The sequence below is a fragment of the Morone saxatilis genome, unplaced genomic scaffold (assembly GCF_004916995.1).
Source record: "Morone saxatilis isolate NCDOM2014 unplaced genomic scaffold, NCSU_SB_2.0 Contig2, whole genome shotgun sequence".
Lineage (NCBI taxonomy): Eukaryota > Metazoa > Chordata > Actinopteri > Moronidae > Morone > Morone saxatilis.
In genome coordinates, this window is record NW_023339762.1 from 24,035,970 (window position 1) to 24,048,627 (window position 12,658).

General features: G+C 42.2%; 2 protein-coding genes across 3 annotated transcripts; one reads left to right on the forward strand and one right to left on the reverse strand.

Moving 5' to 3' along the window:
- Positions 1-1,084: 1,084 nt before the first annotated feature.
- Positions 1,085-9,076, forward strand: slc25a18 (solute carrier family 25 member 18). The gene is made up of 10 exons (XM_035664790.1): positions 1,085-1,293; positions 2,420-2,802; positions 3,037-3,159; positions 4,197-4,252; positions 4,499-4,589; positions 5,131-5,246; positions 5,439-5,625; positions 6,574-6,737; positions 7,443-7,518; positions 7,617-9,076. Exons 2-10 carry the CDS (start codon positions 2,783-2,785, stop codon positions 7,756-7,758), a joined length of 975 nt encoding a protein of 324 aa, XP_035520683.1. The 5' UTR covers positions 1,085-1,293; positions 2,420-2,782; the 3' UTR covers positions 7,759-9,076.
- atp6v1e1a (ATPase H+ transporting V1 subunit E1a) lies at positions 9,073-12,319 on the reverse strand. Of its 2 annotated transcripts, none has more exons than XM_035664793.1 (9): positions 12,179-12,319; positions 11,678-11,743; positions 11,463-11,572; positions 11,086-11,152; positions 10,901-10,990; positions 10,764-10,832; positions 10,551-10,645; positions 10,370-10,457; positions 9,073-9,740 (listed from the first exon to the last, which is right to left on the reverse strand). In XM_035664793.1, exons 1-9 carry the CDS (start codon positions 12,209-12,211, stop codon positions 9,678-9,680), a joined length of 681 nt encoding a protein of 226 aa, XP_035520686.1. In that variant the 5' UTR covers positions 12,212-12,319; the 3' UTR covers positions 9,073-9,677. The 2 variants fall into 2 exon arrangements, with proteins under 2 accessions (XP_035520686.1, XP_035520684.1); XM_035664791.1 differs by having other exon boundaries at positions 10,370-10,460.
- Between the last annotated feature and the right edge of the window lie 339 nt (positions 12,320-12,658).

The following is a 12,658-nucleotide window of genomic DNA, read 5'->3' on the forward strand; positions in this document are numbered from 1 at the left end:
TTTAATGGGGAGAAAGAAAGCGTGCAGACGCGACAGAGAAAGGGTGGGAATCAAACCCAGGACCTTCTTGCTATGAGGCTACAGTGCTAACCTATGACACACCGTTATTGATTACACTACCAAAAGACTTGTTAGAATTTGGTATAGTATATCTGTATGAACATGTGACTGGTCAAAGTGGTCTGTCTACCTGCCATGCTTTTAATTATAAACGTATATTAACTCGGGAGGCACATTTGACCTATTAAAATAAAAGGAAAATTTAAAAAGTCCTGGGATATGTATATAGTATGTAGTATAGAAGACACACTGCTTATGTTAAAAGCATTTCTATTATTATTATAAACCATTTTATCCTCCAATAAAACCTTATTTTCTTCTGTTGAGGCATGGACAATCCTGTGCTGACTGCTGACCCTCTTGGTTGGAAAAAAGAGACCCACTCTTTCAACTAGGCAAAGCATAGGCCACAAGCAGTTTTTTATTTTCACCACAAATAACCTTCTTTTTTAACAGTGTATGGTGTAACCAGGTGCTTTAAATTTGAAAGCCAACTTAGAAAATATTGCCATTTTAATCAAAATCTTATATGAAAGATAAGATTTCCTCTGCTGATGAGTGATCACTGATAGTAATTTTTTTTCCACTAAGAGCAATCAATACATCAATCAATGCTCATGAAAAAATAGTTTAGTGGCAATGAGTGGTTGCTGAGGTGGTCACATGCTCTTTTTGTAGATATCCTTACATAACCCTTTTGTCCTTTAATGACCTTTTGTAATTTTCCCCCCAATAATAAACTGTCTCAAACAGTCATATTGGTAGTGATCAGTGTTACCCTGGAAGTAACTGTAAGTCTGTGAACATTTGTGGAATCCACTGTGCTGAGACGTATTATGTAATACCGGGACTGTTGAATAGAGACCTCATTACTGATGGGCTCCCTTTGTTTTGTTGCTGCTCATTTTGTACATATAAATATTCTTAGAAACAAGACACACTGAGTTATAATTGTCCCCTCTGTTGTGTGTGTTGTGGCAGCAGCTCCACAGGCATGGGTTTCTGTCGAGTTGTGTTAGTGCAGAGCTGTGTTGCTGGGGGCTGTGTCACACAGAGAGTCACCACGAGAGGGAGGGACTTAGGCTGCAGGACAATGCTGGTGTTTGTGTAACGGCCCCTGAGTGGCGGCTGGCTCTCTCAGATCGCTCTCGCTTGACTACCATTGCTGCACGCATTGTTGAAGTGAAAGGAAAGTGGACAGCTTGATCCTGTCTGTGGGATGCACCGACAGAGGTAAGACCCCCATTCCCTACTGCTATATCTCTGTGATGGAAGAAAATTAAGTTTTTAGAAAGCTGTCTTGAGGGGCTTGTGCTGTGTGAACTGTGTGAGAAGGGGTGTTCTAGTGCAGTTTTTTAAGTGCAACAGAGATCTGGGAGCTGGAGGTTGGCTTGGGGTGAGGCACCCTTGTCTGTGTTTTGGCAGGGTCACTACTGTGTGTGAATGGAGCTGAGCTGAAAGAAAGTTTCACAGAAAGAGGCTCAGTGAAAGGCATGTGTAGAATGTGACTAGGGTCCTGCAGTGGAAAAGACAGAGCATGAAGGGGATATAGATAGATATAGAAAGATATTTGGAGATGAAAAAGTTGAGGTGATGGAAAATGACATCCCAATAATACAAATCAAGATGAGCAGACGAACCGAGCAAAAAGTGATTGTTTCCGTTAAGACAGGCAAGGATAGAGTGAAGGTTTACAGTGGTAAAAATAGACGCGTAATGGAGGTAGAGAGATTAAGAGAGAGATTAATTAGGGAGCTGAGGGAAGGAGGAAGTCAGGAAGGGAAAAGGTAGAAAAAGAATGAAAGAAACAGAGTACATGCTATAGGAAAGCAAGGGCTGTGAACCCCAGATAAGCTTTCAACAACATTTCCATTATCTGTGATACAGACTTCAAGCTATTGTACCTCCAGGAGAAAAAAAAAGTCAAACAAATTCTCCAACTTCCAATCAAATCTCTTTTCCAGTCTTTTGTAAATGCTGGATTCCAAATGCGGTAAAAGAATACCGGTAAGCCCCTCATTTTCAGTTCTGCCCTCCTTGCTAGATCAAATACTCTTATCCCTTTTAGCTGGCAGATTAGAGAGACTCAAGATGTTCTGTCTCAGTGTGGTAGTCCTGGGATATGCCGCTATTCACATTTATGAATGACTAAATCTGGATTTCATAGACCCTGGTAGCTAATATGAGTTGTGTCAATCCTCCATCACAACTACACCCGCCTACCATCACAAATGTCTATTCAGCAGGGCTTTGAGAAAGAGCATACTTACGTGTAATTGAGAATAGAGAACCCTTGCTCTCACTTGTACTCTTTAGAATGATTTAATCCATATTAACTGCGTGTGTTTTGTGTTTCCAGACAGTGGGAGTGAGATTAGGTATTTGGTGTGAGGTACAGCAAAGCAGAAAGGCTGGCCAGAAGACACAGAACCAACACCAGTGGTTTTGGCCACGACAGAAAAAAGGGCGTCCACCCCTGCAGTACCGGGGAGAGGAAGAAGAAGAAGGCAGTCCAGTGCTGCCACATTAGGAGAAGCAGTGAGCTTCATTTGTAGCTTGGGTGGGCAGGTAAGAGCTGAGCTACGGTGACAACTTTGGGCTGTGTGCCGAAGTGTGAAGGGGAAGAGGAAGAGGAAAAGGAAGACGAAGAGGAGGAGGAGTAGGTGGAGGAGGAGGAGGAGGAGGAGAGGAGTGGTGGGCCTGGAGCCCAAACACAAGCAGGATGGCGGAGAAGAAAGTTAGGTAAGTATCTTTTGTTTAGCTTAATTAAGACGAGGCAAAGTGGATTCATTAAGTGGAAGCAGCAGCTGTGTTAATGTTGGTCTCTTTGTGTGTGTGTGTGTGTGTGTGTGTGTCTCCACTTTATTTGTATCTCTGTCCATGAATGGATGCGTCACTTGCATGGCTTGTGTTGGTGACCGCGCTTACATGGGTCCGTGCATGCATGTGTGCGTGTCTATGTTGATCCCTTCGCAGCCTCCCTGCTAAGCTGATTAATGGGGGCGTGGCAGGCCTGGTTGGTGTGACATGTGTATTTCCTATTGACCTGGCCAAGACCCGCCTACAGAACCAGCAGGGCGTCCAAGTCTACAAAGGAATGTGAGTAGGGCTCCCCTGGCCAGAGTTAACCCGCTACTGTCATTGATCTGATAAGGGCTTTCATATTAACACATTCTTTTTTCTCTCAGCATCCCTGGATGATTTTGTTATTGAAAAAAAAAAGGCATTAAATTCATGTTTATATTTGGATGGGCTGCTGACAAATGTATTTACATGTATGCAAAACCAATGGCAAAGTCTGTTGGTGATGGTGTTAAATATGCTTCCTGGTTAAATGCGCTCTGTAATTTCAGCTACAAACAAGCCGACTCACATACTTTTCCACTGAATCTTAGAGGGTGGAGCACCACAGCTAATACAATCTTCCCATATTTGGTCCAGTGTTTTCGTCAGTTTGTACAAAACTCACCCACGGGATCACATTAGGGGATTGGCTCTATACAGTGTGTGTTTTGTAACTTTGAATTGTGGAATTGTATGCACTGATTTATTTTAAAAATCTGACTAATGTTCACTCAAATGCACTCAAACAATTTCCCATTCTAAAGTTTCAATCAGGAACAAAACCAAGAGATGCAGAGAGAAAGACGGTGTCCTTAAAAGACACTGAGTCTGAATTTTTAACTGCGCACATCTGGTGGGCATCAGTATTGCTGGCTGATTGGGCGTGGCCATCCTGTGTTCAAACATTTCAGACTGTGGTTTTTCCACTGTGAGTCAGAGATGGAAAAATAGACTGGATAACTCCCTTCAATGCTCAATTTCGTGGCTGGATTTTTTTTCCTTTTTGAATGAGAATTTCAAAACAGAACAGCTCATACAGTTGCACACACCACTGGTCTCTGTCCAGTTTGTTGTTGGGACAGAATAGAGGGTCATGGTGTATCTGGGCAAAGGACAAACTGGGGATGATGTTTATAAATGAAAAAGAATACTACTGGTTTGAGCTAAATGTCTGTCAGTACGGTTAATGATGAAGAATAAACATAGTAATAGTGTACTTTAAGTTCTACTGACTTTACACAACATATGAAAAACAGATACAAAGTCAGTTGCATTGCTTTTGTCTTTTGAAGGCTGGATTGCCTGGCCAAGACGATTCGCTCGGAGGGCTATTTTGGATGCTACAGAGGTATTCTTTGCATTTCTAATCCCCGGGACAAACAACACTATAAGTGTGCTTTACTACATGCTTAATCCAGCCGCCTACGCTGTTGTTTCTCTTCTGAGTCCTTAAATCTTTTCATCATAATAACGAGTGTCTACTGCCATTAGGCCACGGTGGTGAGCCTTAAGCTGCTGTGTAGGTTTGTTCTATTTGTGTACCAGGGTGGTAACTGTTGGATGTCACTGTCATCGGCCTGTTTGTGTTTTCCAGGTGCAGCAGTGAACCTCACTCTTGTCACACCAGAAAAAGCCATCAAGCTTGCTGCCAATGACGTCTTCAGACAGAAGCTCTCCCGGGATGGGTACTTTGATTTTTGTCCTTCAATGATCAATCATGAGACATAGAGTGATATTAAATAATATTAGATTTAAAAGAAAGGTTACTACAGTAAACTAATTTGACATTAATGAGTTAAAATAAGTGAAGAGTTGGTTTTGTTTGGAGAATTTTTGGTCACTTTTGTTAAATGCCATCACTGTGAGTTGCTGTATCATGTATTAAGTGCAGTGAAATATGTGGGAGAAAAAAGCAGTTTCTCATCGGGATTCTTTCAACTAACTGGTATTAATAAAAATGCATGTGTTCTTTTGTGTCATGAAACCAAGCATGCCAATCTTTAACCTAGTTTTAAATAAATTATTGTGATGTATCGCCTGTATTACATCATTTTCCCAGTGTGTTGGCAAAATCTGGCAAGTAAACAAACTCCTGTCAGGAGTTCTAAAAATATACACAAGCTTGTGTATTTACTCCTATAAATCAGCACGTGGACACATGGCCTGTTATTACAGGAGCTAACTCTTGTTAATGTTGTATACCTGTATACTCTATTGTGTCCCCAGGCATTTGCCCCTGTGGGGGGAGGTACTGGCAGGGTGTGGGGCTGGGACCTGCCAGGTGGTAGTCACCACTCCCATGGAAATGCTAAAGATCCAGCTGCAGGATGCAGGAAGGCTCGGTGAGTTGGCGATTTAATGCTTTTGTCCTTGTAAAATTACCAAGTACCAAAATGTATATCCGTGTAAAAGGATGAAAAGAAATAAAAACAGAAAAACCAGTTCAGTCATAAAAACATTCACAGTGATGGCTGCACGATTACATCAGCCTGCATGTGTTTTTTAACCTGGGACAGTCTGTGTTTGACTATCAGCTGCTCAGAGGCCTGTTCCAACTCCGGCTCAGGCGGCTGCTCCCGGTCCAGCTCCGTCGTTGGTGGCCCCCCCACCGGCACGACCGAGCCAGCCCCCTCGGCCCTCAGCCACCGGCATCACTGTGGAGCTTTTGAAGACTCGTGGACTGGCAGGCCTCTACAGAGGGGCAGGAGCCACCTTAATGAGGTCACACACACACAAAGACACACTCACCACTCACAATACATGAATACATTTGTGTTTTTCTTAATTTTAATGTACATGTATGCATTTACTTACTATTTTAAGTAAAACGTACTGAAGCAGAGGCAATACAGTCATTTTCAATGATATTTATATTCCAGAAATACTTCTTCCACAGTTTGTTTCTGGTGTCCATTATAACTGATCATCTCCTTGCTCTCTCTGGTGTCATTCAGTCTGTCATGATGCTTTTTATACTTTGTTTTATGTTGTTCTATGTTGGAAACCTTTAAAAATATCAGGTACATGACCAGTCACAGCTGCTACTGTTCTACAGCTCTGCCTCTCCTTTCTTTGAACAGTCATCACCGCTTTAATGAGTTGATTTTATATTGCATAACTCATACTGTGTGTGTGTATTTCCTGACACCTCTGCCAATCAACACTGATCAATAGTTCCCTGCAGCGATGTCTGGCTGCTCTACTGCAGTTGAATAAGGCCACGTCTCTTTCTCTGTCCCTGCTTCTCTGTTGTGACTTCACCCTCTCCCACTTTGTTTTCCCTTTTCTTTCTCATTGCCCGTCCCTCCAGGAAGCTGCGATCACAACAAATAACACAAATTCTTCACAATTTTGTCCAATCAGCGCAACTTTTATCATTGCAGTTTCCTGTGCAATTGTGATTTTAGACTTACCAGAATATGTTGCCTTAGATTTTTTATGAATGACACAAAAAATAACAATAAACAACAATAAATAAACTTTTTTTTTGCTATTTTAACTTTCTCACTCAATTGCATTGCATAAAAATGCTTAAAAGCACCACCATTTTTTAGAAAAGCTGCCATTATATGAGGCATTCAGGCCACAACAATCCCCAAAAAAGCCAGCAAAATCCTGGAGGGACTGCCTAACTTGTAATACAGCGCTTTCTGTCTCTCTTTCTTTCAGGGATGTCCCCTTCTCAATGATCTACTTCCCACTGTTTGCCAACCTAAATGCACTGGGTGTGGAAAAAGTGGGTAATGTGCAGGCCCGGGCGCCATTCTTGCAGTCCTTTGTGGCCGGCTGCGCCGCAGGGTCGGTGGCAGCTGTGGCTGTAACACCATTGGATGGTGAGTGGGAGACAGGAACACACAAAGTAAGAGAGATGGTGGGATAGGAGGTTGGGTGAGAACGGCGACTTTAATAAAATGTTTTAAAGCAAAATGATGAAATGAACTTTTTTTAAAACGCAACCTTGCTCAGTTCAATACACTCAAAGGTTTTGTTGCTACAGCCTCACTCAGTCTGGTGTGACCAGCAGCTTGTGGTCGCTCAGGTTAGCGAAGGTCAGCACATTTCCCTGCAATTTCCCAGCTTGGGATCAATAAAGTTTATCTATCTATCTATCTATCACATTTTAGATAGATACTGGCTGTGACTGAAACCACTCGCTTGTTCACTCATTGATTGCTCCCCTATTAATAGACACTCAATATAAACTCCATGTAAAACGAGATTTCGGACAATTACTTATCATCATTATCATTTGTATTGTTGGATTATTAGCAGAAAGAAGTGCTCATGACATGAGGGAACTATATCGTGAATGAATGTACTCAGAGTTCAGGTAGGGAGTGATTTCAGACACATCACTGAGTCAATTCACCGACTTTTTGACTTCTTTACTTGTGTTACTATTAAACTAGATGTTAGCATTTACCGTTATCCTGTGACTGTTTGTGTCCACTGTGGCTGCTGTTTGCTTTAACTGAGAGTCATCTCTGAGTTGATGTGATGTACTGACAGCAGCTTTTGTGTTTTAAATGCCCATACAGTCATAAAGACTCGCCTGCAGACCTTGCAGAAAGGTGAGGGGGAGGACACGTACAGAGGGATTATCGACTGCACACGGTAAGATTTTCAGTCTGTCACAGAACTTTTGTTGCTTTAACATTCAGAAGTGTAAAGAGCCTTGAAACATTTTCTTCCTTCTCTGTGTACTCTTGCAGGCGCATCATGATGCGGGAGGGCCCGGCAGCATTCCTGAAGGGCGCGACGTGCCGCGCTTTAGTCATCGCGCCTCTTTTTGGTATTGCCCAGGTTGTCTACTTTCTTGGGGTAGGGGAGGCGGTGCTGGGGTTGCTGGAATAGCAGTGCTTGGCAGCGGTGGCGGTGGTTGTGTCGTCTCTGTACAATTTGCTGCTTTAATCTGCAGTGAATGAGTGAATCCAGAGAGCCACAAACCAAAAGGAAGGGGAAGGGGGTCTGAAACATGAGGAGGCTCTACTTACTAACACGTGGACCGATGTGTTCACACTAATCACGTTTCTCTAGGTTTTTACATGCTGTCAGCAGGGATCCGTAGGTTTAACGGGGTCCTGTGTATGAGTGTGACTAATCTGAGGGTCTGTGTCCCAAGTGTTCTGGGTTATCCCTGTGTGCTTGCTACAATACGTCTGTGGCTGTCCCTTTTCCCCTGAGGGAGATTGTAACGTGTGGTGTTAAGAAGGAGCTGCTGCATGTTGTTTGAGGCTGCTAACTAAAATGCCTACCGACGAAGAACTGTGCATCATCCTATGTAAGTGACAGATTCCCCTTTCAATCTTTATCAAAAGCTTAATATTAAGAGAACGTTTTGACGTGAAGAGCCTGCGCTGGGTATTTGGCTCGACTTCAAACGCCAATCATATATATTTCAATGTTTGATGTGTTCCTCTGGAAAAGGAGCTACATCTCCTTCTGCCAAGGCTGTTACGCATTCCTCCCGCCTCCATCCGTGAGGTCTGAGTTGTAATCTTGGATTTCTCCACTGGATTGGGAGGTGCTGCCTGCCACTGTCTCTAAGGTCACTTGTTAATCTGATGGTAATGCTTTAATCTCTGTATTAGCGTACAATATACCCTAACACACCGCTCACTTCCTGCCTACAGGCCACAGGTTAGACCGCTGGGCCTCAATCTCGTCGCCTTGACTTCCCCTTCTCCACAGCTTGGGAGGGTTTTAATAAAACCTGTGAGAAGCCTTTGGCCGGTTTTACTGCTTAGTTACATAAAAGAACATGTTGCTTCAAATGACGTACGCACAATAACAAAAAGGAAAAATGCAATTAAAGCCTTATCAATGCTGATAGTTTCTAAAGCATCAAAACTGTAAGTCTTAAATGAATTCAGTGGAATTGGTGGTGTTGAAACATTGATTTGGTATTGGAGTCCCTCTTAGCGAGGACACCTTGTATTTGTTAGACCCGTGGAGGGAGTACGGCAGCTCGTCTTGCCAACTGTTTGCCGTTACTGAAGTCCATCGGGTGGCACTAAAAGCTTTTTTTTTTTTTTTTACATTTTTAATGCAAGACACATTTTGATGTGGCTAGTGTACCTAGGCTACTACATTTTCCTCATTGTAGAGCGAACATAGCCTGAGTAAACTGTTTGTTTACAAGCTGTAAATAAAGATATCTCATACATGTTGATTTCTCTGTGTCACGCACATTTATTTCTTTGGTTGTTGTACGTTAAGTTATTCAGAACAATAGTAAACATCACTGTGCGCAAACCCACACAGGCAAGGCAGATTGTATCTAAATGAACACTACTCGCGCATGTTTTTGACAACCTGGTAATGCAAACCGGCTGTGAAGTGTGTAGGAGAAACTACGGTGCCACAAAACCTGTGAAAAACACTGAAAGCCTTCTCTCTACAGCCCTTTGTATGTCTGTTCTCGGTTACTCTAGAAACAGGGTTGACTCCTTGGAAGGCGACCTGCGGCGTCTGTCCATAAAAGTGATTATACACTAATGAAAACACACCTTTCTGAAAACAGATCCTCCTGAATGTTACACAAAAATGAACGTCTGATAAACATATATAATCAACCTCATTATATCCACAAAAAATGTAGAGTAACAGTGTGAATGTGTATCTTTGGTGACCTAAATGTGCAGCTTTGATTACTGTAATCAAGTAGTAGAGCAACAGATTGCAATTTAAAGCAGTCCTTTAGACAATCCCTGAAGACGTAAAATCAGATGGCACTTCCACCCGCGTCCGCACGGCTCTCTTCAAATCCACCGTTAATCCGTGAACCTGCGGTTGGGGTTGGCACCAAACAAGTTCGCTCTGATCTCAGGCATCATCTGTCAGGTGTAAAGTCAGGATACAAGTAAGCACACACGAGAAACTGAACGGGAACGGATGTGGCCTGGATTATAAACATTTTATCTTTTTTCTTTGCTGCAATAATATATCTTATTACAGTATGTAATATTATGTAGTGTCAAACACGCTGTAGTTGACCTGAAAGTAATGCAACTATCACGGCTCTAAGTCAGTTATAGTTGAATATTTATGTGTAACAAATGTTTTCATTTAGAAATGAGCTGATTTATAATTCATTCACAACATCATTATTTATTTATGCCATGCATATTATCGATATTTTTATTGTAGAAAAACAACCTTTATATAGTTTTATTAGTTTATTTTTATTTCAGTTTGGGACGGAGGTGAAAAAAAAAAAAAAAAAAGATGTTTTTTTATCACAAATTTTGACAGAGATGTTTGTGTTTGCGCACACATGAGATAATATTAACAAAGTCTTTTTCTACAGGATGCAGCTGTGTGTAGGAAGCAGGGACTTTGGGACGAAAGCTTTAAACCCGGTGGGCTGTGCCGCCCTCCACAGGCAAACAGCAGGAACTACATTCAGTGTGTTTTTGAGCTCTTGAATGATGGTTTAGATTTCAGATCATCAAAGTTACTCTACCTGTTGTGCGATAAGTTCTATCCTGTTCTCCAAAGTGTTGGAAACCTTGATCTTCCCATTGTCATTATACACTTCGACTCCTCCGCAGCTGCTAAAACAAAGAGTGGAATTACATCTTTTCAAACAAGAAAAAAAAAAAAAAGTTTGACAGTAAGAATTAAAGTGTGTTAAATCATTTTACATCTCTGATGGAAGAAAACGTTTCTGGTCGATTTTGACGACGATGTTGCTCTTCACTGCCTCTTTGTAGATAGGGATGTTCGTATTAACTGCGGCCTGTCGGGGCAATAAAACACTTATAAAACACTGCCAACTATTATCAGAGCAACCAAGGATGCTCGTGATGCCCTGCGCTCTCCTGACGTCTCACAACTTACAGTCGGCTCAACCTCACCTGAACCATTTCTACATCCTGCTGTCGGCAGCGAACGGTAACTTCGGGTTCCAGCAGTCGGAAGAATCCCTGAAAATTTAGGGACAAACTCAGGAAACACGGAGAACCAACAAACCGAGAGCAGGTGGAGGATTTACCTGAAGCACCAGGCCCTCTAACAGGGCGGAGTACCGAGCAGGGTCTCCGGCAATCTCTGCGAGTCTTTGGCGAGCCTCGTTCAACAAATCCTGAAGCAGGGGCGGAAAAAAGATCCATTTAAAGTAGTTTAAACTCCACGCTGTTACGTTTCTGCGACTGCGTCAACATACGAAGGATCTCTAACCGTGATCATCTCGTCACGGGCCTTCAGCACCTTCAGCCTCGCCTGGTTCGCCAGGTTGGACATCTGGCTGAGAGAGGGGAAGGAGAAAGTAATGAGTAAATTAACAGCAGACAAACTGGATTCACAAGATCCACAAGAGGCAAACGTGGAGATGTTTGTGCAGAGAGACTTAAGATCAGGAACCAGGAAGGCCACAGAGCGACAAAGTGACTTTGTGGGAGGAAAAAAAACTAATATATCTTGTAAGAAGTGATTGAATTAGTTGACGCAGCTTGTATAGTGCACCCGTTGCTTCTCGATCCATCCAGACTGCCTCCGTCTCGTGTAATGTAAGAGAAAACTGCTCTTTCTTCGACTGGCGATAACCGACAACTCACATTTTCTTATGCTGCTCGATCTGCTTTTCCTTCTTCTCATAGAAAGCCATGATTTTCACCCGCTGGGTCTGCACCAGACGACCTTTCTCAATGTTGAACTCTTCCTCCGCCTGTGAACAGATGGCTGTGTGTGTGTGACAATGCCCCATTACACTCCACCGCAGCAAAACAGCACATAAATAAAATCACAAGACTGTCTGACAGGCTTCAATTACCTTTGCATCAATTTCTTCTATCTTCTCTTTGGCCTCTTGGTCTATGAAGGCCACCATTTGCCGGATCTGCCACAAGAGAAAACAAACAAAATGTCACTTAAATGTTAAAGTTTGTTCAAATGTCTAAATGTAAATGCAAAATTCATAACAGAAAATGTTCTTCAGCATGGGAAAAGACTTTAAATAATCTCGTTTACTCCTTAAATATGAACCTAAACATCACCAAAAAGTGTGCCAAGTTACCGAAAACTCATATAAGATCAAAATTGACCGTTAGTTTAACGTTTAATACCAACTGTCGACAGTTAGCGGCAGTTGGTTAGTGCGGAATAACGTTTATTTAACAGCTAACGTTAACTGATACTAACGGTAATTCAAATTTTAGCCCGTCAACCGTTAACCGTTAGTGACGTTTAGCGACCTAAATATAAGTTATAAGTAACATAAACGCGAGTAGAAGCTAACGGTTAACTACGAGTCTAACGTTGTCTGCTTCATTACCTGTTTCTGTACGTCTGCATCGGTGAGCGCCATGTCTGAAGGCGTAAATATGTTTATTTTAAAGTCACTAAAGTATTTAAAGTGTTCTCCGCCTGCTGCTCGTCACCGGTTGGACTCACGTCGAGCTGGCGGCAAAACACGGAACAGAACATCCGGTCATCGCTTTTCAAAATAATACACCTGTTCAGTAGGTTGAATGGGGAACTGTGAGGAAAGGGCGCCCCTCTCTCCTCCTAATGTCAGCAGCAGGATTACAATTTTAAAATACATGTGCTTTTATTGAACGATACACTAAGCAGAGGACACATTTTAATTGCTTGGTCTCCACTTTATTTTCCATTTTAAGTTTTTCTGCCTTACTATATATAGTATATATATGCCTTATATGTGAATTTCCCCTTGGGGATCAATAAAGTATCTATCTATCTATCTATCTATCTATCTATCTATCTGTCACAAGCGAATAAACCGTTTTCCATA

Coding starts and splice junctions, on each gene's coding strand:
- slc25a18 (XM_035664790.1), top strand. CDS start 2,783: ATGGCGGAGAAGAAAGTTAG. Junction 5,247..5,438: donor GCAGGATGCAGGAAGGCTCG/GTGAGTTGGCGA, acceptor TTTGACTATCAG/CTGCTCAGAGGCCTGTTCCA. Junction 6,738..7,442: donor GGCTGTAACACCATTGGATG/GTGAGTGGGAGA, acceptor ATGCCCATACAG/TCATAAAGACTCGCCTGCAG.
- atp6v1e1a (XM_035664791.1), bottom strand. CDS start 12,211: ATGGCGCTCACCGATGCAGACGTACAGAAACAG. Junction 10,991..11,085: donor CCCGTGACGAGATGATCACG/GTTAGAGATCCT, acceptor CCCCTGCTTCAG/GATTTGTTGAACGAGGCTCG. Junction 9,741..10,369: donor TAGAACTTATCGCACAACAG/GTAGAGTAACTT, acceptor TACACCTGACAG/ATGATGCCTGAGATCAGAGC.